This window comes from Takifugu flavidus, chromosome 19, assembly GCF_003711565.1.
Source record: "Takifugu flavidus isolate HTHZ2018 chromosome 19, ASM371156v2, whole genome shotgun sequence".
Lineage (NCBI taxonomy): Eukaryota > Metazoa > Chordata > Actinopteri > Tetraodontiformes > Tetraodontidae > Takifugu > Takifugu flavidus.
The window spans coordinates 3,903,224-3,931,221 of NC_079538.1; the positions used below are offsets into that span (position 1 = coordinate 3,903,224).

The window sequence follows — 27,998 nt, forward strand, 5'->3', positions numbered from 1 at the left end:
GCTGCACGCTCTAATAAAGCCAGTAATTATTCAGTCTGACCGAGAAAACAAAGAAAGAAAATCCAAAACAAAGAAAGAAATCTTCCCTGCTGCCCCTTCTGAGACGTATCCTGGAATACAAGCTGCAGAGGAATGTCATTGGCCAATTACCATATTACGCACAATGTAATTACTTCTTAGTATTTCCCAGAATATCTCCTGAAGACACACCCGTGCATGCTGCTCATTCTCACATGTAATTTCATAACAATACCCAGCACAGAGTGCACGCTGAGACACTGGGAGCAACTGGAGCTCTCACGCACGTGACCCGCGCGCTGCTCAGGTTCGACCCGCTGAAGTAAACAAAGCCGACAACAGATGCTCTTTATTGGTTTATGCTCAGGCTGAATGCACGGGGACATTTCTGCTGTCAACAGGCACCAGATGACCAGAGGAGACAGATGAGGACGGTTCTGTCCCCTCTCAAAGGACGCAGGGCGACTTCTGATGGGCCCCCGATGGTGATCGGGTCGACCTGTGCGGTTGATTCTGGACCCTTTCAAACATTTATAGTTTTGGGGTTTTTTAAGCAGTTGTAAAACTGCACTTTAAAATAATAATAAAAATTATTGACATTTTTAAAGGTCTTTCAGAACTCAAAGCAAGCTGCATTCAAAATATGTACGTGCTGCAGCTTTTACTGGTTCTATTATGATTAATATTGACATCATTTCATTTCTAGAATTACTGTCACGAACACAATGATAAATATCAACATAAAAGTAGTCAAGAGAGGAAAAATATGGACTTGATGGTGGACAAACGTGATGGATTTAAGCACCTAAATAAACACTGGCTGCGAATCTTATCGACAGGTTGTTTTGATTATTGATTATTGTGAGAAAACTGCTTGTTTACTTAAAAAGGGACCGAATCTTTCAGCACGCGGATCCGCGCGCTGTTACACGCGCTCACGTCGCGCCCGTTCTTAAACAAAAAGACAGAATAAAGCGTGATAAATGCAGAATGCAGCCCGTGAGTTTCCGCACAAATGTCTCGTTTCGAAGCATAAAAGAGTCGGTTTGTTTCGCGTCCGAAGCTTCTCCGGGCGCCGCCGTGAACGCGCCTCGGCACTCCGCGTGCACGAGCAGCCCTGTTTGTTTGTGTTGAGAGATTGGAAATGGCGGAGAGCAGAGACCAAAACGATAACTTGTGTTTGCCAACGCGATTGCGCCGTCGTTGAGAGCCGGAGACCGCCCGCAAGCGACCCCCCGGAGTCACCCACGACTGACCGCCGCCGCGGGGCACGAGTCGGACGCGGCCAGAGGCGAATTTCCGCAGCGAGGTTTGGGTTTATGGAGCTGGTTAGCTAACGTGCTAACGTGCTGGCAGCCTGGCGTTAGCTAGCTTCGAGACGTGCGTGATTCCAACTACGCAGGCTTGTTTGTCAACATAAGGTGGCGTTCAGCCGCTAGCGCGCGAGCTAACGCAGCTTTTGTGGGTTCACGCCTTCCGGGGAACCTACGTGGATTTATCCCAGGGACGCCGCAGCAGACCGCAAAGTCAGAGATCCAAAGTAACCGCGGATAAAAGTCCGACACCTGACTACCCCTGTTGCAAAGCAGTGAAGTTAAGCTGGTTAGCCGCGTTAGCTAGCTGGCCTGCGTCAGGCGCAGGGAAAACTGCCCCCTGCCTCGGGACTATTGCCCAGCGTGACGACCCACGACGAGACCCCGCTGGCAGGATCACCGTTTACAAGTTGACCGGCACCCAAACAGGTAAGGCACCGGAGAACCGCACCGTCCCTGCGGCGGGTCACGCCGGCCATCCGGGGCTGCGCTGGCCGCTGCAGCCCAACATATGCGGCGGGCCTGCGAGCGTGCGCGACCCTTTGTTAATTACACACGCAACGCTGCTCCAAAAATCAATCAATTGGCCCGACGACACCGTCTTCTGGGGATACAGACACCCGCCGCGGCGCCGCGTGACGGGATCCTCCGCATCGCCGCGAGCTTGTTATGTAAGACCGGAACCAAGGTGCCGCTGCAAGGGTCTCAGCCACGAGCCGCCTCCTGGATCGTTGCTCCGCGCAAAACAGCCGCTGTCCTCATCTGGACATAGTGCATGTTTGACATACCTAACCTTTAACCCTAACCCCTAACCATAACCCTAACCTTAAACCCTAACCCCTAACCTTAACCCATAGCCGTATGTACAGAAATGAGGCAGCAGGTCCACTTGGAGGTTCTGCCAACCCTCCCTGGTGGTACTGAACAGCTTCAGTGAGTAAAGGGCTCTCAGCAGGTCCAATATTGTGTAACGGTGAAGGGAGATGAGACGAGTGAGAGTAGCAAACGGTCGTTTGTAACGTGATCAAAGCAACGAGAGACCAAACTAACGAGCGGTCCACTGAAGGAGGAGGCAGGAAGTTCCTCCGGCACCATCGGTGGAGCAGCCCAACGGGCCACGTTTAGGGTGATTTAACTGGAATAATCACACCCCACTGACTGGTTCCATGACCTGAAAACGAGGTGGAAACATCACTAAATTAAATTAGAAGCTAATCTCATTGAAACATAAGTGTCCTGTCAAACTGAGCCTTTTAAAATGGAACGAGAGGAAGATTAGAACAGGCAGAAGAGTTTGGACCTGAGCTACACTTCAGGGTTAGGGTTAGTCATATGGAGGCTTAAAGTCCGGTTGGTGCTGGTCTTGTTCTGGACGTTCCTCCAAGCTGCACAAATAACCTGACAAATAACAACTGCGGGAACGTTTGTGACGCCAATTAAACGGCTGTGATTGGATTTGGACCTCTTCATATTACCTTTCAGCAGTAGACGGGCGATAACGGCGCCATTTACCCAGAATTCCATCGGCGCCATATAGCGTGTTGAAACTGTTCATCTCATTCATATTGGTTCTGTGGGCTCGTGCGCTTGCTTTTCCTCTCGGGACCGTCCTGCGTCTCTTGTGACACCTCGGTCATAATTTTCCTTTGATCAGGCAACAAAAAGGTAGCGTGAGAACGAGCTGCCGCGGCGCCGCAGCTAGCACGCCGCCGCACGGCCACCGCACGGCAGGAAAGGTCCGGGCCCGAGTCCACCTGTGTGGGGTTTGCGTGTCTCACCTGTGTGGGTCTCGCTCAGGTACTCTGGTTCCCCCCTAAATGCACCGGTGGCTGATGGGAGATGAAGTTCCCGCCATGTCTACGTGAACGACTCGGCCCAGTCCGCCGGACTCCAGCGTGTTGTGAGGGTGGAACCTCTGGGAATTGTCTCTTTCTGTTCACCACAGATGTGATGAGGAGGAACATCAGGGAGCATTTGATTAGCGCGTAATGTTTGTTGCTGGTTAGGACCTGGCATTACCCATAATCCCACCTGTTTAATCATTACCCGCCTGTGAGTGGCTCCGTCCATCGGCTCCATCTGAGCCCTGGGAGTGGGAGTCCTCCTCTCTGTGCAGAGCGAGCAGCCATTTTAGCGCGCAGCAGCACTATTGCAGCCTGTCCTCCACCATCACACGTCCTCCCGCTGGAGCTCCGGCAGGTTGCTGTGCCCCCAGAGACACCTGCGTCCACCCACAGCAAATGTGGGTCACCTGCGTCCACCTGGTGGCCTCGGTCACGTAGCGTCGTTGCCAGAGGAGGACGAGGAGGACGAAGCAGATGTTCAAATGGACTATCTGGTTCTCCAGCCTTTGCTGCTCATTGTTGTGGTTTGTCCCCAGATTTGGGCTCTCTGAGTCACTGTGGGACACACACACACACACACAATGACACACACACACACAGAGACACACACACACACACAGTGACACACACACACACACACAGTCTTACTCTTCCCGCCACCTTTCGGCCCACATTTGGCTGCAAAGCTAATTGAGGAAATGGGGGAACAGAAAGGTAACTTTACGTCAGAACGAGGGACCGGGCGGACCGGGTAGACCAGGTAGACGTCCATGAGCCCAGTGAGGCGACGGAGCGAGAGCGCGGTGGTTGTGGCGCTGAAGGGCGGCGGAGGAGTGGCGGCCCCGATAACCCACTTTTTCCTAAACACTAAAGCCGCAGCAGCAGAAATCCCAATTTGACTTTCAGGAAAAAGACTGCGGCTGTCTGTGTGCTGGTACCGGGACACTCAGGTGACTGGCACGGCTCTGCTGACCCGGGTCCTCACGTGGGACCAGGACCTGGTCCTGACGGCCCAGCCCTTCATATTTGCTGGCATCTAGTGGTGGAGCTAGGGTTTACCCCCCCCCTCTGGAAATGTCAGGAGAATTAAAGATGAAAAATGGCTTTTTCCACAAAAACAGACGTATTTTGGGAGGCGGTTTATGCTAGCATGCTAGCCCTCCCAGACCTGCCAGCATCTGCATGTGACTGTGATGCACGTTGCAGCCTTTGGTTCCAAGCAGGTCCCGGGTGGATTCATGGGTTCCAGTCCCCAGGGGAAGGTGTAACGCTCAAAGGGGAAATGATCCCCTCGTGTGTCCACAGCCCAAACACATCCCACGTGACCACGCTGCACTCGTAGGTGTAAACAGGAAGGTAATTACGCTGCAGACTGCAGCGGGTTGCTAGGTTACGAACCACGCTCCACTCCAGAGGAAAAAGGCAGACGGGACCACAGGATCTTCGCGTGTTGTGGTCATCAAGAACAGTCCGTCTCTGGCCAGTGGCGGCCGCCGCTCGGGCTCACGTCCACGCGGACTCAGAAGACCCGTTCAGGAGTCCGATGGTGCCAGTTCAGCGCTGTTATGGACAGAACCTGGTTCTGTCTGCTCGGCTACGCTGCTAACTGCTGACAAAAAGGCTGTTTTAGCATCTAAAATGCTCGGTTAATGTGGGCGGGGCCGGCCTGCCAAAGTGGGTGGAGCTTCAGTGCTGCTCTTTTGATCTGCTCATCCATCATCATGCATCCATCATCCATCCATCATCATCATCCATCCATCCATCATCAACCATCCATCCATCATCATCATCCAACCATCATCCATCCATCCATCATCATCATCATCCATCCATCATCCATCCACCATCATCATCCAACCATCATCCAACCATCATCCATCCATCATCCACCCATCCATCATCCATCATCATTCATCCATCATCATCCAACCATCCATCCATCATCATCATCCATCCACCACCCATCATCATCATCCATCCATCCATCATCCACCCATCATCATCATCCATCCATCCATCATCCACCCATCCATCATCATCCATCATCATCATCCATCATCCACCCATCATCATCATCCATCCAGCCATCATCCACCCATCATCATCATCCATCCATCATCATCATCATCCATCCACCACCCATCATCATCATCATCATCATCCATCATCCATCCACCACCCATCATCATCATCATCCATCCATCATCCACCCATCATCATCATCCATCCATCCATCACCACCCATCCATCATCCATCATCATCATCCAGCCATCATCCACCCATCATCATCATCCATCCATCCATCATCCACCCATCATCATCATCCATCCATCATCATCATCATCATCATCCATCCATCCACCCATCATCATCATCCATCCATCCATCATCCATCCACCACCATCATCATCATCATCCATCATCATCATCTATCCACCATCCATCATCCATCATCCACCCATCATCATCCACCCATCCATCCATCATTCATCCATCATCATCCATCCATCATTCATCCATCATCATCCACCCACCACCCATCCATCATTCATCCATCATCATCCATCCATCCATCCACCCATCCATCATTCATCCATCATCATCCATCCATCATCCATCCATCCCATTAAATATTGAATTTCCAGTATTTACACATGTTCGTGCAGTACAGACAAACACATGTACACAATAATGTTTGCATGTGTTTCCAATGTGCACAGTAGATACACGTGTAGAACTTTTCCAGTGTGATGCTGGTTCACTTCAGTTTCTTCTGCACACTCACACTGTTCAGAAGCGGTCCATATTTTAGTAATTGGTTCGGCTCATGTGGTTTTATCTATTATCTATATTATCTAATTAATTAATTATGCAGATGTTCCATCTATATGCAGATGCCGTTTGGTTAGCATTAGCATCCACTGTTAGCGGTAGCTGATTCATTGAGGTTTATCCATTTTTGGTGTCATCCCAATATGATTATGATATTCTAATAACCGTTTCACATTTAAATGAGATGTTATATAACTTTAACAGATCTGATTTTAGCCAGATCAAACAAGTGCAAACTTAAAAGGAGTTTTCCAGACTTTGGGCAGCATCTGATCTGCCCATCAGGACCAGCTTAGCATCACTGCTGATCCCAGTTGCATCATTAAAGACACAGCGTACTCAGATTTGGAAAGAATCAAAGCAGGAGAAAGAAACCAAGCTGATCCCAGAGAAGTGAGCCAGCATCATTGTTGACATGTGACCTGTCGTCCCACGAACGTCAGTTTCCAGCGCTCGCCGCTGCTGGCGAGCAGCGAGCGTTTGTTATCAGTGAGCTGCAGTGACGTCTGCCGTGTGCAGCATTACACACTCTCGTTCCCCTCTCGCTGCTAATCGATCATTACTCACGATTTCAGGGGCGACGCCAGGAAAGAGGACAAACCAGCGGGTTTTTGGTGGTGCTGGTTCGTCGCCACTTGTCTGGTAGTGTTACGATCCCAGGTTCTGGGTCGGTGAGCCTGCTGTCTGTGGACGTCTCCCAGATGTTGGGAAGAGAACATCCCTCAGCAGGATGCAGCCTGGGGACGTGCACCGCGTCCAGAAACGTTAGAGGAATCCCCCCTTTGACCGATGCAAATATTAAAACACCAAATGGAGCAGAACCCTAAAAAAGAAACGCCATCGTGATATCAGATGGTGAATGTTGGTCGCCTGCATCCCTCCTGCAGCCCACATCAGGACCCCCCCGGTCCGTCCCTTCGCAGGGTCCTAAAAATAAAGTGAAAGCCAAAACGTGTTTTTACTCTCATTAAGATATTAATTACTAGCCGCTAGACTTCTAGCGTTTATCACAGCTGTTTTATTATTTTTTATCTTGCGGTTGGATGTGTGACCAATACGTGTGGCGTGCTAGAGTGGAACTGGCAGGAAGGCGCCACGCGGTGCGTGGAGCTCGCCGTTTCCTGCCGTGTTCCGTCCAAGCTGGCTAAACTCCGGGGAAACCCTGGCAACAACGCTCTCACCAGTGTCCCTTTTCCCTCCTCGTCTCAGCCAGCCGGAGGCCGGGCGGCTGCTCGCCCCACCTGGGATGGTGCCATGTGACGGAGTGGCCCTGGAGCCCTAACGCCTCCATCAGCGGTGATCCAGGCCCCGTGCCCACCACTCCTCTCACCACTGGTCTCCACTTCCTGCCTTATTCCTCAGTGCTGAGCTCTGGACAAGGCCACCACATGACTGACCCAGCAGAACCATAGATAAAGTAAGTCGGGAGCTTCTTCTGTTCAAATATCCCAGTATTCCCTCTAATATGGAAGCAGGGGTTTGGGATGACAGGATCATTGTCTGGATGTGCCTTTAAAATGTGTGATTTGAGGTGGAAAAAACGGTTTTAAAGTAAATTTGAAGTAAGCAAGTTTAATTAGTCATTACAGGGAGTTCTGCCTTTCATCTTATGCTAATATTAGTTATTAACATTAAGTTGATGCTACTTGTTCAGTCACCGTGGCAACATCATTAGCAAGACAGGTTTTTAGGGTAAACTCTGAGATACGCTTGTATGCTAATTCCACCTCTTCAGACCTTCTGGTTCACCTTCGAGCTTAAGTGAAGGGCCGTGTGTACATTTGGGTTAGTTGAGCTTCTGTAGCGTCCCAGTAAGTCGGGTTCTGCTCATTTCCTCCATGATCTATAAAATGATATAAAACATTTTTATAGTTTTATATTTATATTTATATTCATATTCTATTTTTAATTTATTCTATTTTATTTCTTATTTTATTATCTTTAATAGGTTTAATGGGGTGTAATGGTGGTGGGAAATTTTGTACAGCGCTGTACGTTTCTTTGGAGATGCTAATTTCCCTGATGGACCCCCCCCTAAAGGGATCAATAAAGTACTCTGGAATCTTGAATCTGGATGTGTGAGCAGCACCAGCGGCGCTGTGCTGCCATAAAGCAGCCTTTTTCCCTCTTGGCTCGCAGCGTAGCCTGGTGTTTGGCTCCTTTGTTAGGAAGGAGGAGAAGGCACTAGTTTGTAGCAGTGACCAGTGTGACCAGTTGGGATGGGTAAAGAAACCAGCTGTTTGGAATAAAGGAGAAAATCAGATGAGCCGTGTGGAGCCACTGGTCACTCCTCATCAGCTCTCTGAGCTGTGTGCGCTGTGATTTGTGGCTCTTCACAGGCTCTGAACATCCCAGAATATCTTATCAGGCGCTGTATAAGTTGAAACGAGGACACACACACACACACACACACACACACACACACACACACACACACACACACAGCTACTCTCCAAACCAAACAAGGACCATTTGCTGATCTGTGTGTTTTCTAGCTGCTCCCCGACTCATAAGGAGTTGTGTTGACTCTTTAGCTCCATTGTTGTAGTTTTTGTGTAACACTCAGGAACAGAGATGCAGGACAGGCATCCTGATGTATACATGTATACATCTATACATGTATAGATGTATACATGTATAGATGTATAGATTACACAGCGTACGCCGCACAGGCCGTCCCACTCTGTGTTTGGAACTGTGTGCTGACTGGGATGGTTTCTTCGTAAACATCCTTGATCTGGGTACACCCCCCCCCCCCCCACACACACACACACACACACACACACACACACAGTGGGAAACAATGGCCTGGAACGATCAGAGTACTGGGTTCAGAGGAACCCGTAATGCACCCAAAGACCATTCGCTCCCCACGCTGGAGCTCTTTCACCATTAATTGTGAACATCCCGTTCCCTGATTAGTTTGGAAATTTTGATTTACTCTCCTAAAAAGCCACTGGATGTGGCTCATTATATGAGAAACTCATTTATCAATCTGATCCACTTTGTGAACAAAGCCGGGGGGGGGGGGGGGCAACATAAATCCAGAATAAGGTCCAAGTGTGAACCTGCTCAAGCATCAGTTATCCATTAAATTCCCGTTTCCATATTACGTTGGAAGACAGCTGGAAGACATTTATCGTACATGTCACCCAGACGTTCTGCTCCCCAGACTTACACGTTCATACGTGCACATGTGCACAAGCATCGAGCCATGACATGGATGTCTTTAAGTGTCAGTTCAGAACTGTTGTTTCCCATTAGCATGAATCAAAATCAGCGCTTGGATGAAAGTGGCTTCAGACAAGGACCCACAGATGTACTGCTCTGCTTCACCAATGCTGCTCTGCTGCTGCTCTGCTGCTCTGCTTCACCAATGCTGCTCTGCTGCTGCTCTGCTGCTCTGCTTCACCAATGCTGCTCTGCTGCTCTGCTGCTCTGCTTCACCAATGCTGCTCTGCTGCTCTGCTGTAGCTGCTGCTGCTGTAGCTGCTGCTGCTGCTCTGCTGCTGCTGCTGCTGTAGCTGCTGCTGTAGCTGCTGCTGCTCTGCTGCTGCTGCTGCTGTAGCTGCTCTGCTGCTGCTGTAGCTGCTGCTGCTGTAGCTGCTGCTGCTGTAGCTGCTGCTGTAGCTGCTGCTGTAGCTGCTGCTGCTGTAGCTGCTGCTGCTGTAGCTGCTGCTGTAGCTGCTGCTGTAGCTGCTGCTGCTGTAGCTGCTGCTGTAGCTGCTGCTGTAGCTGCTGCTGCTGCTGTAGCTGCTGCTGCTGTAGCTGCTGCTGCTGTAGCTGCTGCTGTAGCTGCTGCTGCTGTAGCTGCTGCTGCTGCAGCTGCTGCTGCTGTAGCTGCTGCTGTAGCTGCTGCTGCTGTAGCTGCTGCTGTAGCTGCTGCTGCTGTAGCTGCTGCTGTAGCTGCTGCTGCTGTAGCTGCTGCTGCTGTAGCTGCTGCTGTAGCTGCTGCTGCTGTACTGCTGCTGCTGTAGCTGCTGCTGCTGTAGCTGCTGCTGCTGTAGCTGCTGCTGCTGCTGCTGCTGTAGCTGCTGCTGTAGCTGCTGCTGTAGCTGCTGCTGTAGCTGCTGCTGCTGTAGCTGCTGCTGCTGTAGCTGCTGCTGTAGCTGCTGCTGCTGTAGCTGCTGCTGTAGCTGCTGCTGCTGTAGCTGCTGCTGTAGCTGCTGCTGCTGCTGCAGCTGCTGTAGCTGTAGCTGCTGCTGCAGCTGCTGCTGCTGTAGCTGCTGCTGTAGCTGCTGCTGCTGTAGCTGCTGCTGCTGTAGCTGCTGCTGCTGCAGCTGCTGCAGCTGCTGCTGTAGCTGCTGCTGCTGTAGCTGCTGCTGTAGCTGTAGCTGCTGCTGCTGCTGTAGCTGCTGCTGCTGTAGCTGCTGCTGCTGCTGTAGCTGCTGCTGCTGCTGCTGTAGCTGCTGCTGTAGCTGCTGCTGCTGCTGTAGCTGCTGCTGTATCTGCTGCTGCTGTAGCTGCTGTAGCTGCTGCTGCTGTAGCTGCTGCTGCTGTAGCTGCTGTAGCTGCTGTAGCTGCTGCTGTAGCTGCTGCTGCTGCTGTAGCTGCTGCTGCTGATGCTGTAGCTGCTGCTGCTGCTGTAGCTGCTGATGCTGCTGCTGCTGCTGTAGCTGCTGCTGCTGCTGTAGGTGCTGCTGCTGTAGCTGCTGCTGCTGCTGTAGCTGCTGCTGCTGCTGCTGTAGCTGCTGCTGCTGCTGTAGCTGCTGCTGCTGTAGCTGCTGCTGCTGTAGCTGCTGCTGCTGCTTCTGCTGTAGCTGCTGCTGCTGCTGCTGCTGTAGCTGCTGCTGCTGTAGCTGCTGCTTGTAGTATTTTTTGCTTGGTTCAGAGTTTTCAGCCATCATTGAAGTTTTATTCCCAATTTTAAGGAGTTTCATTTGATCATTTTTTTACTCTTGATCATCTTTTTTTACTCTTGAACCCTAACCCTAACCCTAACCCTAACCCAATCTGTGAAAATGGAGATATTTAAAAAAAAAAAAACACTGCTAAATGTCGGTTTAGTGGCCGATCACATGGTTGTTTGCAGCTTGCTCAGACTCTGGCCTCGTCACCCTTTCTTTGGGAGGTCTTCAGCTGTCCCTCATCATGGGGTTAGGGCTGCGTATATCGATGCTTTATTAATTCTGCCTACTGGGAGAACGTGACACAAGTTGTCTTTGCAGAGTTGCTGTCTTGTCTGAACCAGGACTGAAGCTTGTTGGATCAATATTCATTTGAACCCCCCCTCCAGACAGTTGCATTGGAACCCAATGTTGAAGTATTTTGAGATGGGTCCACACAGGGATGAGATTCAGATGTGCTGAATATTTGAATAAAAACAAACCCCCAAAACTAAAAGCGCTGCTTTAGGATGTAGGAAATGCAGGACAGAGGATTGTCCTGGTTCCTTGGGCGGTGGACATGTTCTCCACGTCTGCAACATCCTCACTCAGACAGCAGCTGTACTGATGGCGCACCAACGCCAACGTCCTGGGGGTTCTGAAGCGGTCCGGAGCCTGAACTGGTGTGCTGGGTGTTCTCCTAAAGTTGGGAGGATTCTGCAGAGTTAAACAGCCCCAAAGATCCTTGACAGTACTCACCTCCATCTGTTTCACCTCTTCCTTTACGGGATCCCAAATCCAGAGGTTCTGAATGGACCTGAATCCAGAACACATTCCAGAAGGTCTCCTAGCATCAGTGTGCAATATTACATCAGCTGTTTGTATTCCATTCTCAGTGTCCTCCACTCTTCCTGTAATTCATTTGATTGCATTTTATATTATTTGGTCATTTTTTACTTGCACCTTTTGGACAGAAACAATAATTTTATTTCACTGGGTGCAATATAATGTCAATAAAACCACTCTGATCTAACTCCACATAACTTCTAATTTTGCAGTAGTTGCATAGTTTAATCTTCTATTTCTGTCTGAACTGGAGATAATAATGACAGAGTTTCTGTCCTGTGCACCAGTGTCAGCTGAAACCGTCCATGTGAGTGTGCACGTGTTCCATATGCACGAGGGATGGCCTTAGCAACAGTGACTGAGCAGCTTCTCATGGACTGAACCAACTGGCAGCAGCAGAAAGGGAAGCTCACATTCTACACATGAGCAGCGATGAGGAAAACAAGGGATGTTTTACCGTTCTGGAAACGAGCAAAGGAAGCCTGAACGATGTTGTTGGAACGTCACCTTCCCACTGGAAACACCCCCCCATCAAGCATGATTAGAAAAGCTCCTGGCATCATAGAGGAGGCCGTCATGTACATTTCCCTCTGAGTGTTGAGTTTTCTTGGTAGTTTAATGTTGTAGTTTTATGGTTCGGTGTTTTGGGGCATCAGCCCTATGTCAAAGGTCACACCTTGGACAGGTGAGCTCCAGAATTGTAATACAAAGTCATATGCTTTCCTAAAGTGATAGCCATTTAAAACTAGTAATTCTGTGGCCATTCTTTGGTCCCCTGTCGTGTGGTATCTTCCTGACACCCAGCCCTGCGAGCCAATGCATTTCCAGTGTGAGCATGTGTGTGAGGCAGCGAGGGAGTCGGAGAATGGCTCCGCAGCGTGCGGAATGAGAAACGGGAGCCGGAGGAAGCTTTAAGGAAAGACCATCCCAAAGACACCGAGGCAGCAGGCAGGCATCATGTGGACCCCGTGGATGCGCTCTGCTCTGCACGTTAGCTTGGAGACGCTGCTGCACGCTGCCCGCTTCTCCTTCTCCCTCTTTGGTGATTGAAGGCTCAGTCAACAAGGTAGAGATTTGTGCTGAGAAGAGGCCAACCTGCTCTACAGGTGTGTGTGTGTGGGGGGGGGGGGGGGAGTGAGATGGTCCTGTGGTCGCATGTAAAGAAGGCCAGGCGTTAAAATAAGTGAATTAAGCTGTGAGCGATGTGGTTTGTCTACACTAGCACCCTCTCCTCTGTAAAGGGAGCGTTAGAAGGGCCCGATTAATAATCTCAGATTATTTAAGCCTCATGGTTCCAGTAGGTGACTGACAGGCTGCAGAAATCAGGAAGCCGAGTTATTAGGGTTTTAGTGTGGGTGTCTGTGGGTTATATTCACACTTTGGTTGTGTGGAACATGTCCAGACTTCTGGACTAAGGACCTGTTTGGTACATCAGAAGGATGAGTGGAGCATTCGGGGGTCGGGTACCTTGATCGAGGCTACCTGCTCGGCTGTGGTCGGCAGCTGCCTCTCAGCTCCGCCCCCTCCAGGCTGAGCCACGCCGCCCTGCCCCTGTAAGGGCGGAAAGGTCGACGTGCCACGTTAGGGTAACGTAAAGGTGAAACCATTTTGGTACCTTCTTGCTTTTGGAATCCGAGGAATTTGGTTGCATAGAGGCAGCGATGCGAATGCTGCCTTTGCTCCAAGCCCACCGGGCGTCACGCTAAAACCATCCAGACGGGTTCCTGCATCTGTGAAGAGTGATGCGTAGAATCTCCTTGATCTAGTTTCCTGGAGACACTCTGGATTCCATATGATATATGATATATAATGTACTCTAGACCTTCATTTCATTTGATCTTCTGGAGCCGCCCGTTTTCAGGCGTGCTTGTGTGGCGTGTATCATTTTAACCGCCAAGCTTCAGTCTGGCACATTGAGATGACATCAATATCTTTGCTTTGTCTGTAAATGGACGGATTTATTGTTATAAAACTTCTCCCCCCATTTGAAGCAGTGTTGCCCCTCAGAGGACACATTTCAAGAATGTGTGAGTGTTTAAAAATCCCTCCAATTACACCAAACCACATAAAAATTAACACATTTTGTGCATTCATTTGTGATCACTGAGGCCAAAGATTCAGAAACGGCCAAGTGGGTCATTTAGGGATCTTTTCTTGTGCCGATGTGCTGGTGTTTGTTGGGTCGAGGGGTTGTGTTTTTTTAATTGTGGATATTATCTGGCAACCGTAGCGGTGGAAGGAGTGAAAGGGCTTCATCGTCTGTCAGACCTGGCAACCCAGCCCACACAATGTCTCCATCCTCAGCTTCAGCCTGGGCCCAGCATCCTTCCTATACACACCCAATTAAATGTGGCATTCTGTTGCCATGGTCACGCCTGTGCTGAGGTGGGATAGATTCAGCACTTTCACATCCAGGAAAGCAGCGAGTTCATTAAGGGCCAAAAAGGGCGAATAAGAACAAATGTGGTGTCGCGACATCTGCTCAATATTTTCAGTGAAATTGTGTGAATCACAAATGTGCCTGAATTGTTCTCTGAAGGGGATTTGCAGGTTATCGCGGGGGCGTGCGGTCTCCCAGAGTGGGGCTGTGATCGTCCCAAAGCAAGGCGGGTCCCTCCTGACCCTGAGTCTCTATAATGTCGTGAGCCACAGAGATTCACACGCTGGTTCCTGTAAAAAACAAAAGAAAGAACTTGGTTTGTAAAGGTTTTGTGACCTTTTGCTCTTTTCTGTGTCCCTCGTCTCCTAGGTCAGTTACAGCTGAAAATGAGTGCAGTAGGGGAAAACCCTCTGGACCCTGCCACCTCCGAGGCACGCAAGAGGAAGGGCTCACCATGCGACACCTCAGGGCCAAGGTACCGTCACACTGGCGTCTTTGTCTAAAACCACCTCCTCTTTAATGCACTTACCTCGCCATATATGGCCCTTAAACAATGGCGCCGTCACAAAAATACAATCCTGCATGTTTGGAGATAATAACACAGTATTTGTCCGACTGGATATAAACTGTTGAGAGCTTTAAGGCTCTATAAGGATTCAGTGGTGCATCTATATTAATCACTATACATGCCAGTGTTGTGGCGTCATCTGCTGCAGGTATTAGCAGCAGCGCACGCGCAGCTTTGTGTGTGAGGCCGTGTTACGCTGCACCAGCACGTCTTCACACACTAACGGTCTAATTAGAGCTTCGCATCCTCATCTGTGGTCAGTCTGCTCGTTTGTTGTGGATTTCCTCCGAGCGTTTGACTCATTTTCATGCTCATCGTGGGAGAGTTTTCACAGGCATCGAGTCTTTTTTATACAGTAAACGTACACGTGCACGCTAGCGTGGATGCATCTCCTCCAGCCATCCTCCTTCCATCGGCCACGTTTCCAGCAGGTGAAGCTCATGTTTGCAGGTTGTCAGGAGGCTCGGCCTGGAACCAGAAAAGTGTGTTTTTCTATAGAGGTCAGGGGTCCTCTGGGAATGCAACCATCTCAGGAGTGTGAGCAGCAGGCACCACTGACACTAATTCCACCTGTGGTGACTGAAGCTTCCTCCATAATGGCTGGACGTCCCTAAAAGTCCTCCTCTCTGCAGAGCTGCCTGATGAGGGAGGATATTGTAGAACGGAGCTTTTTACTCACTGGTACTGAGTCTTTTTTTACCCATGAAGGGACATTGAGCAGGGAAAGTGAATCCTTGGGGGTTGAGGTCAGGTATTTTACTTTTGCGTGAGGTAATGTATGAACATGAACGTTTGCAGTGTCCTGTGTCTGTATGTGTGCGTGTGTGAGGCTCGGTAGGTGATGTAAGCGCTCTTTTCCAGTAAGAACACGCAGCCACTGACCTGCGCGTTCACATGGCAGCAAGAGTCCTCCCCCTCGCACCCTCCCTCCCTTGCTTCCTCCCTCCTTCGGTCACCACGCCTGTGAGTTCTGGCTGGCCAACGCACTGACCTACTTTTGCTGCCGTCGTCTCACACACATACACACTTACATAAAGGCACATTCCTTTTTTCGTGTTTACCACATACCTTGCTGTAACTTGTCGGGCTGGAAGTATGTTTTTGAAACTGGAGGGGGAACTTTGCTGTGTGCTGGGCTCAATGAGGGGAAAGGGAGACAGTTTTAGGGCAGGAATGTGCTGCTGCTGAATTTTGGATTTGATCACCCCTTTAATGTTGAAAGCTTCATGAATTATACCGTTCAATTGTTTTACTGCTCAAATTACTGCCACAGTTGATTGCTTGTTTCCAATTTTAAAATGAATTTGTGAAATTCTAGCACAGTAGTGTGATGCACCAAGAATGCTGCTGAAGTTTGCTGTATTTATTCCAGAGAAAAGGTGGTCACATGTCTGGTGTCTACAGTGAACACAGCTCCGTTATGATGCCGCGACACGTCTCATATAACAGCTCCTGCATTGTTTTAGTCTAAAAAGTCCTTTAAACTGTAAACGATATCAAAAGTGCACAGGCCACCTCAACGCTACTAAAGCACTAGCAAACAGTCTCGGAGGGGGTTTGGTTCGATCCATTGTTTTGGATAATTTTACACTTCTGTATTAAATGATTCACCATCTTATTTAGCTTTTTAGCTTTCTTGCTAGGAAAGCAACATGTTTAAAAGCTGTTGTTCCTCTCACAAACCTTTTCTTCCAGTCTGGAGAAGCGGAGGCGGGAGCTGGAGTGTCGCTACATCGAGGAGCTGGCTGAACTTTTGTCATCCAACATGGGCGACATCGCCAGCCTCAGTGTCAAGCCCGACAAGTGCCACATCCTCAAGAGTACCGTGGACCAAATCCAGCAGATGAAGAGGCGCGAGCAGGGTGAGGAACACGCGAACGTGCCATGAAAACACACTCGCTGGGTACCTGTGGAGGAAAATACTCACTGGAGCCGAGTCAGATCCAGGTTCCAGGGCTGGTTTGGATGGGGCGGGGGGGTCACGTTGACAGGGCTACAAACCCAAAACATGGACAGATACGAGCCGTCCTGTTTCAAAGTGCATCCAGCAGGTTGCAGCACACTTTACCTCACGTGGTTCTGACCTGGGTCTGACTTGGCTTCACTTGGTCTGTGGAAAAGCGAAGTGGTTCCTTGGAGGCATCAGGTTGGAACCAGTTAAGCTCATGACCCAGCATCAAACTAGCACTGGGGGGGGATGAGTAAATGAGCACAACGTTTTCTTCCTACATAAACTGCAGCACCGTCCTTCGCTTAGCTCTGAAACTCCCGTTTGATGTTGGAACCCTTTGTCTTTTTCCTTTTAGAATTTTTCGTTCATGTCTGAAATTTCTGTCCGTTTGGGAATAATTGAACCTAAAGAAGGGAAGATTAACAGGTCTAATGTTTTCCATGTTTCCCATCGTTCCACAGAGAAGGCAGCTCTTCTGTCTCCAGATGATGATGTCCAAAAGAGCGACGTCTCCTCCAGCAGCCAGGGCTTGGTGGAGAAGGAGGCCCTCGGGCCAATGCTGCTTGAGGTGCCATCCATCCCCCACGTGGATCTTTTTAATCACCATTTATCAAATCGCTCCTCAAGCACACTTTTAAACACAAATCTCCCCCCCCACCCCCCACCCCCCATATAGGCCCTGGATGGATTTTTCTTTGTCGTCAACCGAGAGGGCCGCATTGTTTTTGTTTCCGAGAATGTGACGAGTTACCTTGGATACCCTCAGGAGGAGCTGATGACTTCAAGCGTGTACAGCATCCTTCATGTGGGAGACCACAGTGAATTTGTTCGCAATCTGCTGCCAAAAAGTCTGGGTAAGGCTGCGTTCAGCCTCTGCTGGCATGCCAGAGGTTGTGCTAATCTTAGAAAAAAGGATCCTTGATCCCGCGCTAGCATCTCTGCGTTTGACAGTTTCCGTGCGTGTGAAATGTGGGAGTATTTTAAGTAGACGGGAAAGGATGGTGAAGTCATTTCAGCTGAATTATCGATGACCAATGAGCTGTGTGTTTCTGTGCTGTACACAAAGCTGCGGATACCAGAGGATGTGTGGTTGCCCCCGGGGAGGAGGGACGCCTGTTCTTAAAATTATAAGCACAACCTTCAAAGAGGTTGTGAGGGAATCATTGTGGATCCTGAGAGGGGTCATTCAAGGACAGCGTGCACCGGAGGAGAGAAGATTGGGTTTTTTCCCTCTCATCTCGTGATCCCTTTTATTTTGAGCCGATCATAGCGGTTCCTCCTCCTTTTTTTGGAAAAAGAATTCCTTCGGCCTGCAAATACACAAACTATTAGATGGATTTAACAAAAATCTAAGTGAATTAAGCAGAAAAGTTTATTAAACTTTACAATATCCACTTTCCTCTGTCGGGGAAAATCAAACACTCCCGGTTAGGCGACCTGCCTGCATGTGAATTCCACATTCCATCTCACGGAGAAGACGTGATGACGCCTTTTTGTGTAAATCAACCACGGATGACTTTAAACGCATCCTGCGGATGCCAAAAGGCAGAACAAATGTGTAGTTAATTTGGATATTGGATGCTGAAATTACACTTCTGGTTGACAATAATATAATATCCTGGTAAAGTGCTGGAGCCCACTCTCTGTGCTTCTATGTAACAAAATGAAAACCATATGGAAAATTCCACAACTGAGCATTTCCAAAGAGGAAATAAAACATCCGATCTCGATTGGCCTTATCACCTCACAACAAGTTGTGTTGTTTGTTTCTTTCCACCCAGTAAACGGTGTGCCGTGGCCACAAGAACCTGGCCGGAGGAACAGCCACACATTCAACTGTCGTATGCTCAAGAGGCCACCGGATGAGGTGGATTCAGAAAACCCAGAGGCCAGGCAACAATATGAGATCATGCAGTGTTTCACTGTTTCCCAACCACAGAGCATGCAGGAGGAAGGAGAGGGTACGTACATAAATTAGAAATACACTAGGTTTCCCACAGTATGGAATTGGATTTTAATTATTACCACATCTGGTTAACGTTGGACAAAAGAAACGGGAGTATGGGAACGTGTATTTCTGCCCATATAATTTCTCTTTTATATTTAACCAGCTGTGGCTTCAGAGTTTCTCAGCTAAAAGTAGATGAATGTTTGTTTTTGCCACACTGACAGCAGAGGCCACTGAAACAGGACCTGAGCGCCTCGAACAGGCAAATGTGAGAGCAAGATGCACCATTAGAAAGTCCGCACGTCCCCAGGTCAAAAGGTCAAAGGCACCGCCTTCTCCTGACGGCTGTTTCAGTGTTTTTAATGCTGGAGGGCTCAGAAATGCTCATTATCACCTGCTGAACTTTGATGTAGTGGCATAAAGCAGTGATGGAACCCACGAGTTGGAGTTTAAAAAGAGATTAGATGAGAGTATCGGCTGTAGAATAAATGCTGGCATTTTCTGCTTTTACCATAAATTCTTAGAACTGGATGAAAGCAAAGGAAGCAGCGGTTTGGTGTCGTCGGTAGTTTTTGTGCCTGAACAGCCTGAATCGTTTGCGTGAAGTCTCACATTTAACAGGATGCAACATGGAATAGTTTTTCCTGCCGTTTAGACTGTCCAGGTTTTAGAACGGCGACGTAAAGCCTCGCTGCTGCGGCTGTGCATTAAGCAATCTTACCATGTTGTGGTTTTCCGCCTTTGACCCGAGACAAACTTGAACTTGCACACACTCAAAGGTTACGGCTGGCGTTCATGTCCCCTCAGACCTGCAGACCTGCCTCATCTGTATCGCCTGTCGGATACCTCGCCCTCAGCCTTTCAACACTGAGTCTTTCATCACAAGACAGGACCCAACAGGTAACGCAGAGATTCAAAAGTCCGTCTATTGATCGTGTGTGATGGAATCTTTGATTGGGATCCACACCACTACGGAGGCACATGGCCCCCGTTATGGCTAAAAGGCCTTTTGGAAGGAAGGTGGCGGCTGATGGCATCGCGTGGAAGCTGCGCCAGATGTTCAGATCTGCGTCTGTATGCTGTGAGCTCACGCGTGTGTGGTGTTCCCCTCCAGGGAAGATCATCTCCATAGAAACAAGTGCTCTGCGAGCGACGGGACGACCTGGCTGGGAGGATCTGGTCAGGAAGTGCATTTACGCTTTCTTTCAGCCGCAGGGCAAAGAGCCCTCCCTCGCTAAGAAGCTGCTGCATGAGGGTGAGTAGCCACTGATCACAAGGGTGCCTGATTGGTTCCTCATTAGGAACAATCAAAACAACACAGACACAAGTCAGACATCGATTATCTGGGGTCTTGAACGGGGAAACCTCGCGCCGTTAGCCTCTGTTGAGTCGTCGATGAAGCTGCTTGTCCTCTTAAACGATTTTGTGCAGCCACATTAGTTCCATCAGGTAAAATCGTAGACGTCGCCAGTTAAAGAGTAAATGGCCTTTATGGATAATTCTGACGTTAACATGAACTCATAAAAGGAGCAACCGCTTGACTGATAATACTGATTTGAGCTTTTTGTGGAGCTAAAATATTTACAGATATTACAACTTCTTTCCTTTTTTCGGTGTGTGTGCGCGTGCGTGTGTGTGTGTGCGTGCGCGCGTGCGTGTGTGTGTGTGTGTGTGTGTGTGTGTGTGTGTGTGTGTGTGTGTGTTGTTCCCCACAGTCATGACTCACGGCAGTGCTGTCAGCCCGCTGTACCATTTCACCTTAAGTGACGGCACCCAACTCAGTGCTCAGACCCGCTGCAAGTTCTGCTGTCCCCCCAACCCCGATGTTCAGCCCTTCATTATGGGCATTCACACTATTGACAGGTACAGTATTCTTCACAAATGTACGGATCGTTTATCTTTATCTGCATATCTCGGTTGATTTCCATTCTTTCTCCCAGGGAACACAACACTGCAAGCTCTCAGGAAAACACTAACCCCAGCCTTCCACAGAACCTTGGCAGCCTTGGCCAAACCCCCTCTCGCTCCCCTTCTCTTCCTCCTGGCAGCAACTGGACACAAGGCTCAGGTGTCGCCACCTCGGGCCTTAACCCCAATAGCAGTAACGGCTCCTCCCAGGGACAGAACTCATCCACACCTGCAGGCTACCTAACACCCAACCGGACCTGTCCACAGCAACTCAACAGTCCCTCTCCTCTGAGCAGCCCACTTACAGCCGCCCCTACCTCATTTATTTCATCCAGGATGCCACAAGTTGGTCCTGGATTAGGAGGAAGTCCTCGGATAACAGGGAATCCTTTCTCCCCTTCAACGCCAGGCCTCCATTCCCCAGCAGGGGGAACAAACAGTGGAGGCAGCCTGAACAGGCAGCACTCTGGTGGCGACGGTACTAGCAGTGCCAGCAGCGGATCCTCGGGGTCCTTCCTTTCGTCTCCTGTCCATCAACGACAGACCAGTACACCCACCAGCTCCTCTACAAGGCCTCCATCAGTGAAACCCTCAGAAGAAGGGGACGAGGACTCAGTTAAAGCCCCCCTCTCTTCTGCCTCACAGGTGGGTAACCCGAGGCCCAGTCAGTTCCATGATAGCAATGGAACCGGAAGTGAATCCAGCAACAGCATCCACAGCACATCATTGCCTCATCCTCCAGCCCCCACCCCTCAGTGCCCTGCATCCCACAGTACACTCACAGAACGGCATAAGATCCTGCACCGGCTGTTGCAGGACAGTAGTCCCAATGATTCATCAGCCAACAATGAAGAAGGAATAAGTCAAAATCCAGCAGAGATAAAGAAGGAGCCACCTCCCAGTCCAGCAATGACTTCACCAATTCCCAAACAAGACCACCAACTTCTCCGTTTTCTGCTGGACACGGATGAAAAGGTTAGTTTGAGGTGTTGTCTTTTTGTCGGTTTTAATGGAGCTCACTTTAACATTCCAAATTTTAAATCTGCTTTTGATCGTTAACAAAAGTAACGTCTTTTGTCAAGGACTTGGGGGACCTGCCGCCCCCATCCGCTCTCAGCCTGCAGAGCATCAGAGCAAAAGTAGAGAAGAGAACCAGCATCGACTCGGCGCCCTGCGCAGGATCTGCTATCGCAGCCGCGTGCAAACCTGCAGCAAACTGCAGCTCCTCGAGCATCAGTCCAAAATCCAGCCCAGTCGGGGAGAACCGCAGAGACGGCCGCCGCGACAGCCGGGACTCCACGGTACCGAACACATGTCCTGTGTTTTCATGTGGGTTATTCTCCGGACGACCACTCTGGCGCCCCACTGGTCCAGAGCCTGGCAAAACTGCACATACATGCAAAAAAAAGCACGAGAAGTGTTAAACCTGAATCAGCCATGACAGTTACAATTGAAAATAAATCAAGCATACATTCATTTATTTCTTTGCTAATCACAAGGCTGAAGCCTTTAAGCTCTATAAAGCTCATTAAGGCCGCGCTGTCAAGCGATTCTTCTTGGGGCGATTTCATAGATTAGGCGAGCCTCGTTAAACGGGCGTCCATCGGCCTGTTTGCTTTGACTACAGCAAACAGTCATGACACCCAAATCCCCTCCATATGCGTTACAGTTGCGTCCTGATGTACACACACAGTAAGGAAGATTACTTAGCATTAAGCATTGGAATTTCCCTCTGTTCAGAATTGTTCTTGCAATAGCAGCGTCCTGACAGCTGTTGTAAATCACAGTCAGTGTTTATGTTCTTGGACTGTCTGTGCTGCAGGCGGAGCTACCAGCTGTGGTCTTTGAAACCTGCTGACCTTTGACCCTTTTGTGTGTCCCCATGTCTCCAGATTCTCCCCATTTCTTCTGCCACCGTCTAATTCATTCTTGAACCTTTGAACCTTTTCACGACCTTTTCTTTCATCGATTTTGGTTCCATAATTTACAGTTGTTTTTCTTCTTGGGTTCTGCCTCAGATGTCTGGTGGCCCTGTTGACATGGATACTATCACCCAGCTGCTGCCATGCCTGAGAGGCCCGACTGGGGCCAGGCAGGGTAGCGAGGATTCATCAACCTCTGGAGGAGGGCCCCAGCTCCAGTCTCCAGTCCCCCAGCCCTCAGCCCAGCTCCAGTCCCCCGTCTCACAGTCTCTTCCCCAGCTGCAGTCACCTTCACCACAACTGGCCCCTCCTTCCCCCCAGCTGAAACTCCAGTCACCCACTCAGCTGCAGCCTGCCGAGGCCAGCACTCCCTGCGGTGTAAATGTGAAGAGAGAGCCTCCTGGCACTCCAAACAGAGGTAGAGTTCCTGTCTGCTGGAAGGGCGGGGGCAGGAAGGAGTTTACAAAGTAGTCCTGTATTTTAAATGAGGTTTTTCTTTGTGTTGTAGGACCGAATGATGTCGTTCTGTCATCTGGCTGCAGTGTTCAGAGCCAGTCAGCTTTTGATTTCTGCAGCCCCCCCACTCCAAGTCAAACCCAGGAACAAGGCGACCCCTTCCAGACCCCCAAACACACCAGTCCATTCCCAGAGATGGACATCCTCAACCCATTCAGCTCGAGCTCTGGTACGTAAAAATGCAGTCATGACCAAACAGGTGGATTCAGGGAACATCTGCACACACCCTCTAATGTCAATGTGAACATCTGCACACACACATCTAATGTCAATGTGAACATCTGCACACACACCATCTAATGTCTGATGTGAACATCTGCACACACACCATCTAATGTCTGATGTGAACATCTGCACACACACCCTCTAATGTCTGTTGATGTGAACATCTGCACACACACCATCTAATGTCTGATGTGAACATCTGCACACACACCCTCTAATGTCTGTTGATGTGAACATCTGCACACACACCATCTAATGTCTGATGTGAACATCTGCACACACACCCTCTAATGTCTGTTGATGTGAACATCTGCACACACACCATCTAATGTCTGATGTGAACATCTGCACACACACATCTAATGTCTGTTGATGTGAACATCTGCACACGCACATCTAATGTCAATGTGAACATCTGCACACACACCATCTAATGTCTGATGTGAACATCTGCACACACACCCTCTAATGTCTGTTGATGGGAACATCTGCACACACACCCTCTAATGTCTGTGCTGTTGGTCGAGTGTGTGAGGCACGTTTACTCAAGAAGTTACACAGTGTCCAGTTTTATTGTCACTCATAAACCACCTCTATTCTGGCCTATTCCAAATATAATACAGGGTTAACCAAAATGGATGTGGGAGACGCTCAGTTCCAGCCCCTGGCTCTGTCTGACACCTTGTCTTTTGATGCTCTTGGAACCCCTTTACAAGCTCCCCTGGCATCCCCACAGGAGTAAGTGTGACTGAGTTCTCACGCAATATCAGCATTTGAAGAGAGTGAAAATTGGACGGCTGTGTGTGTGTGAGCAGGCAGTGTGTGCCCTGCACTCTGGACGATGTGCTCGGTCCATCAAACATACCTGAAGCCCGGAATGATGAAAAAGCTCTGATCGAGCAGCTCGTCAACTTCCTCAGTGGGACTGATGAGAGTGAATTGGCTGAGCTGGACAAGGCGCTGGGTATTGACAAACTGGTCCAGGTATGTAGATGGAACCGTACTTCTAAATCAGAATGGTTGCACAGTTTTAAAAAGCATTGTTTTCCTCTCTCCTGCATCTCACCAGAGTGGCTGTTTTGACCCGTCGGGCCAGAGCTTCCTAACCCAGCAGCCTGCTGTTAGCCCAGTTGCCATGGACACTAAACTCCCCTCCTACCCTTCCCAGTTCACACCAGCTTCACAAGCTCAGCTCCCCCCAGAGCTGGCCACAGTGGGTCCACAAGGGCAGGGGTTCGGGGTCCCCAGAGCAGCATTCCCTGGTGGGGCGACAGGTGTTGGGTTAAGACAAGGGGTAATGCGACCACAGGGCCCCCAGCTCAGGCTGTCCCCCAACCAACTGCGGCTCCAGCTCCAGCAGAGGCTGCAGGCTCCACAGCAGGTGAGTGCCCCTTTCTGTTCTGGTGGATGACAAAATGCATGATCATCGTCGTATTGTTGCTCTTTCAGGACCTTCCTCTTCTCTCTAAAACGACATATGCGACTCCTGCTTATCTATGTGCACCTCTTTATCTGCTCTTCCTCCCCACTCTGCTCTTCTTCTTCCTCTCAGCTCCAGAACAGGATGGCTGGCGTGAATCAGTTCCCAGGAGGAGTTCAGCATGTGAACATGGGGATTCGCCAGGGAGTTCAACAACCTCAATTGCCCACACAAGTGAGTCATTTCCTCGCCTAGGCAGAGAACATCTATATGTTCTACACATAAACAATAAAACCGCAGCGTTTCACAACAATATAGGTTTTTTTAAACTGATCTAAGATTTAAGTTATTGAATAATGGAAACCTTCCTGGTTGCAGTTTTTGTTTCTGTCAAACAGTTTTTGTTAAATTGGCCTTGGGTTTATTTTAAATGATTTATTCAGCTGTCAAATGTGTCTGAGATACTGGAAAAAGGGTCCTGTGGTGCATCATACATTCATCAGAGAAGCGAGCCGGAGCCTTACGATGTGTGTTTTTAGCAGCCTCCTCTGAACGCTCAGATGCTGGCCCAGCGTCAAAGGGAAATTTATAGCATCCAGCACCGCCAGCGCCAGCTTTTCCAGCAGAAGGTCATGCTGATGAGACAGAACATGGCAGGTGCTCCAGCTGGGTCGGTAGGATCCATTGGAACAGCGCGAGCACCCAAAGTTGCCCCGACAACGCCTCAGCAGCCCCCACAACAGCAGTTTAGCTTCCCACAAGTATACAACCCGCTGACGGGGAAACCCGCTACCTCACCGAGCCCCTTCAGTCCCATGACCGGGGGTCCTCTGGACAACAAAGTAACCGTCAGAGTTCCCCTGAATAACCAGACGCTATTGGGGGGCGTGCAGGGCCAGTTCAGCACCGTGAACTCGTCCATCCAACAGGGCCTGTTTCAGCAGTTTAGCGGTTCTGGTGAGTTCAAATTGATTCTTTTTTGACATGAAAGTATGTTAATGATTCAAATATTTGTTTCTTAGTTGGAATAATCAAGTCAGAATGCCCTAAAATGTCTAAGGGGGACATGTAAAGCAGAACTTTTTGCTAGAATTGGAAATATTTGATATTTAACTTGATATTTAACTTTAATTTGATATATAACTGATATTTTCCTTTCTGTCTCTCATTTCAAAGCTATGGCCCAGCAGGAGCCACCTTTCCCTCCTGAGATGAGCCCGACCAGCCCGCTGTTGTCGCCTCAGAACTCCACGCCACAGACTCCTCTGCTTCAGCAAGCCCCGCCCCCTGGTTACCAGGCAGCGGACACAAAAAGCTGGCCACCCACGGGCATCACCAGCAACAGGTTAACAAATCAGCTTAGCTTTTCCACGCGCTGTGTTTAGTAAATGCTGAGGTTTCACGTGACTCTGCTATGTCTGAATGATCTGTTGCAGCCTGTTCGGCCAGGGTGCAGGGCCGGCCTTTGGCCAGCAGGGGGTTTACAACAACATGAGCATCACTGTCTCCATGGCTGGAGGCTCCAGTGGTGTCAGCTCATTACCTCCTATGGGGCAACCCGTTGCCATGAGCAACAGTAACCTCAGCAGTGTCAGTGCGGTATGCAGTGATCAGCAGGTTGGTGTTTTAGAGTTCAAATTTCTCACTGCTAAAATACTGTGTCCATCAACGTAACGTAACTTTAACGTGTGTCATGATGGATCTCCATCGTCATGTCTGCAGGTGCAGCAGGTGCAGCAGGTGCAGCAGGTGCAGGTGTTTGCAGATGTCCAGTGCACAGTCAACCTGGTTGGGAGCGACTCGTACATGAACCAGGGCTCCGGTGGGACCGCGTCCTCCCAGAAGGGCCCGGGAACGCAGGGCTCTCAGAACAACCCGGCCCAGCAGAAGAGCCTCCTCCAGCAGCTGCTCACCGAGTGACGTCCCTCCTCCCGACCTTCACTTCTCCAGCTCCTCACTTCTGCTGCACCTCCTCAGAGGTCGGTGCCCCCGTCGCCGTCTCTGCGTCACCTTTTCGGATGGATGAAGCCAGGACGTTCGGACGCGTGTCGTCTCTGACAGGTTTGGCTGTCGGTGTTACACTTCTCTGTTGGGGGAGGGGGGGGCATCCACGCCGGTGGTGTGACAGCCCACTACTTAACAAAGACTTGTCAGAAGGAGCAGCAGTGTGATGATACCTGCCTGTCTAATCTGTCTGACAACCTGTCTGTCTGCCTCAGCCTATTAAAGGCAGCGTTGTCTTGCTGCTCATTCCTCGGTGAACTGCTTCCTGACCTAAGAAAACAACAGCTGCAACATCATTTGTAGATTTGCCAAGTTTGCTGTCAAATCAGGGCCGACCCCCCCACCCCCCCGTTTGTTCCTTTTTTTCTGACGGGACATTTGTGTCGGGCCGCCGCCGCCGCAGCAGCGCAGCAGCAGCAGCGCAGCAGCAGCAGCGCAGCAGCAGCGCAGCAGCATCTTAGGAGCACGAGCTGCAGCTTCAGCCTGTGCTCAGTGTGATTGGTAGTGTGGAAGTGTCCCACACAGCAGCACCTCTGGCTTTTTTAAATGTTGATTTGTGTTTTGGTTTTCCTCTACCTGTCTCTCAGCGATGTGGGAATGTTAAGGTTTCAGACCTCTGAGGCATTGTGGGATAGAAGCTCAGTATCAGCTGGTTCTGTGACTGTCTCTCTCTATCAGCTACAGTGCCTGGTGGAAGTTTGAGTTTTTCCCGAGCTCTGCTTCTTCTTCTTCTACTACGTTTTATTCTATTACATCTTCTGTTTTGATCTGCTCTCTCCATCGCCATCATCGTCTTCATCACAACAAGCTTTGACAACAACCAGAAGCGGAAGGATTGATGGACGGGTGGATGGGAGGCAGATGAGATGCTGCTCAGTTTGGAACTTGTCTTTCTCCCTGCGGGGAGGATTTTTTTTGTTTTTTTTCAAAGTATAAAAAGACTGTTATGATTATTTAACTGTTTGTCCGTCACATTTTACCCCTCACCTCAGCAGCTGTGAATTAAGAGTCCCGTCAGGGCTCTCTCTTCTCTCTCTCTCTCTCTCTCCTGCTCTCTCTCAGCCTATCAGTGTTGTTTGCCGTGCGCGCCACGTGCACCATGCAAGCGGGTAGTATTGTACAGTACAGAAGGACAAAGACTCTGAGCTCACTCGTCTCTTGCTTTCCTTTGAAAAGAAAACAATTGTAATTAATTGATGATCCAGAACAGCAAACTCTGTATAATGTGATATGATCCAGTTTTCATTCTGGGGGGTTTTGTCAACTATCTTAATTCTAATAATTCAACATTTAGTTTGGGGGGGGGGGGAAACACACCGGACAAAATGGACGAGGAAACTGTTCCATTTTCTAAAATGTGAAAAATTTAAGGTGATTTTCTTCTCTTGTTTTATTTTGAAATGATATATAAGCGGATCCCTCTGTCCTCCTATTGGGCGTCTTCTAAAACAGGATAAAAGAGGCCTTTGATTCTTC

General features: G+C 49.5%; 1 protein-coding gene across 4 annotated transcripts; it reads left to right on the top strand.

Moving 5' to 3' along the window:
• The first annotated feature begins 1,127 nt into the window (after positions 1 to 1,127).
• On the top strand, positions 1,128 to 27,824 carry ncoa1 (nuclear receptor coactivator 1). Of its 4 annotated transcripts, none has more exons than XM_057017226.1 (22): positions 1,128 to 1,760; positions 7,218 to 7,425; positions 14,430 to 14,535; positions 16,324 to 16,490; positions 17,041 to 17,147; positions 17,256 to 17,433; positions 18,361 to 18,540; positions 19,335 to 19,427; positions 19,642 to 19,782; positions 20,243 to 20,390; positions 20,468 to 21,410; positions 21,518 to 21,736; positions 22,454 to 22,775; positions 22,866 to 23,042; positions 23,722 to 23,836; positions 23,914 to 24,082; positions 24,168 to 24,479; positions 24,651 to 24,752; positions 25,058 to 25,475; positions 25,695 to 25,863; positions 25,955 to 26,135; positions 26,241 to 27,824. In XM_057017226.1, exons 3-22 carry the CDS (start codon positions 14,447 to 14,449, stop codon positions 26,436 to 26,438), a joined length of 4,428 nt encoding a protein of 1,475 aa, XP_056873206.1. In that variant the 5' UTR covers positions 1,128 to 1,760; positions 7,218 to 7,425; positions 14,430 to 14,446; the 3' UTR covers positions 26,439 to 27,824. The 4 variants fall into 4 exon arrangements, with proteins under 4 accessions (XP_056873206.1, XP_056873207.1, XP_056873208.1 ...); XM_057017227.1 differs by having other exon boundaries at positions 26,250 to 27,824; XM_057017228.1 differs by having other exon boundaries at positions 26,259 to 27,824.
• Positions 27,825 to 27,998: the final 174 nt, after the last annotated feature.

Excerpts from the sequence above, each read along its gene's own strand:
- ncoa1 (XM_057017226.1), top strand. The coding sequence starts at position 14,447 with ATGAGTGCAGTAGGGGAAAACCCTCTGGACCCTGCCACCTCCGAGGCA. Across the intron at positions 20,391-20,467 it reads GGCATTCACACTATTGACAG|GGAACACAACACTGCAAGCT; the intron begins GTACAGTATTCT and ends TCTTTCTCCCAG. Across the intron at positions 24,083-24,167 it reads GTATTGACAAACTGGTCCAG|AGTGGCTGTTTTGACCCGTC; the intron begins GTATGTAGATGG and ends GCATCTCACCAG.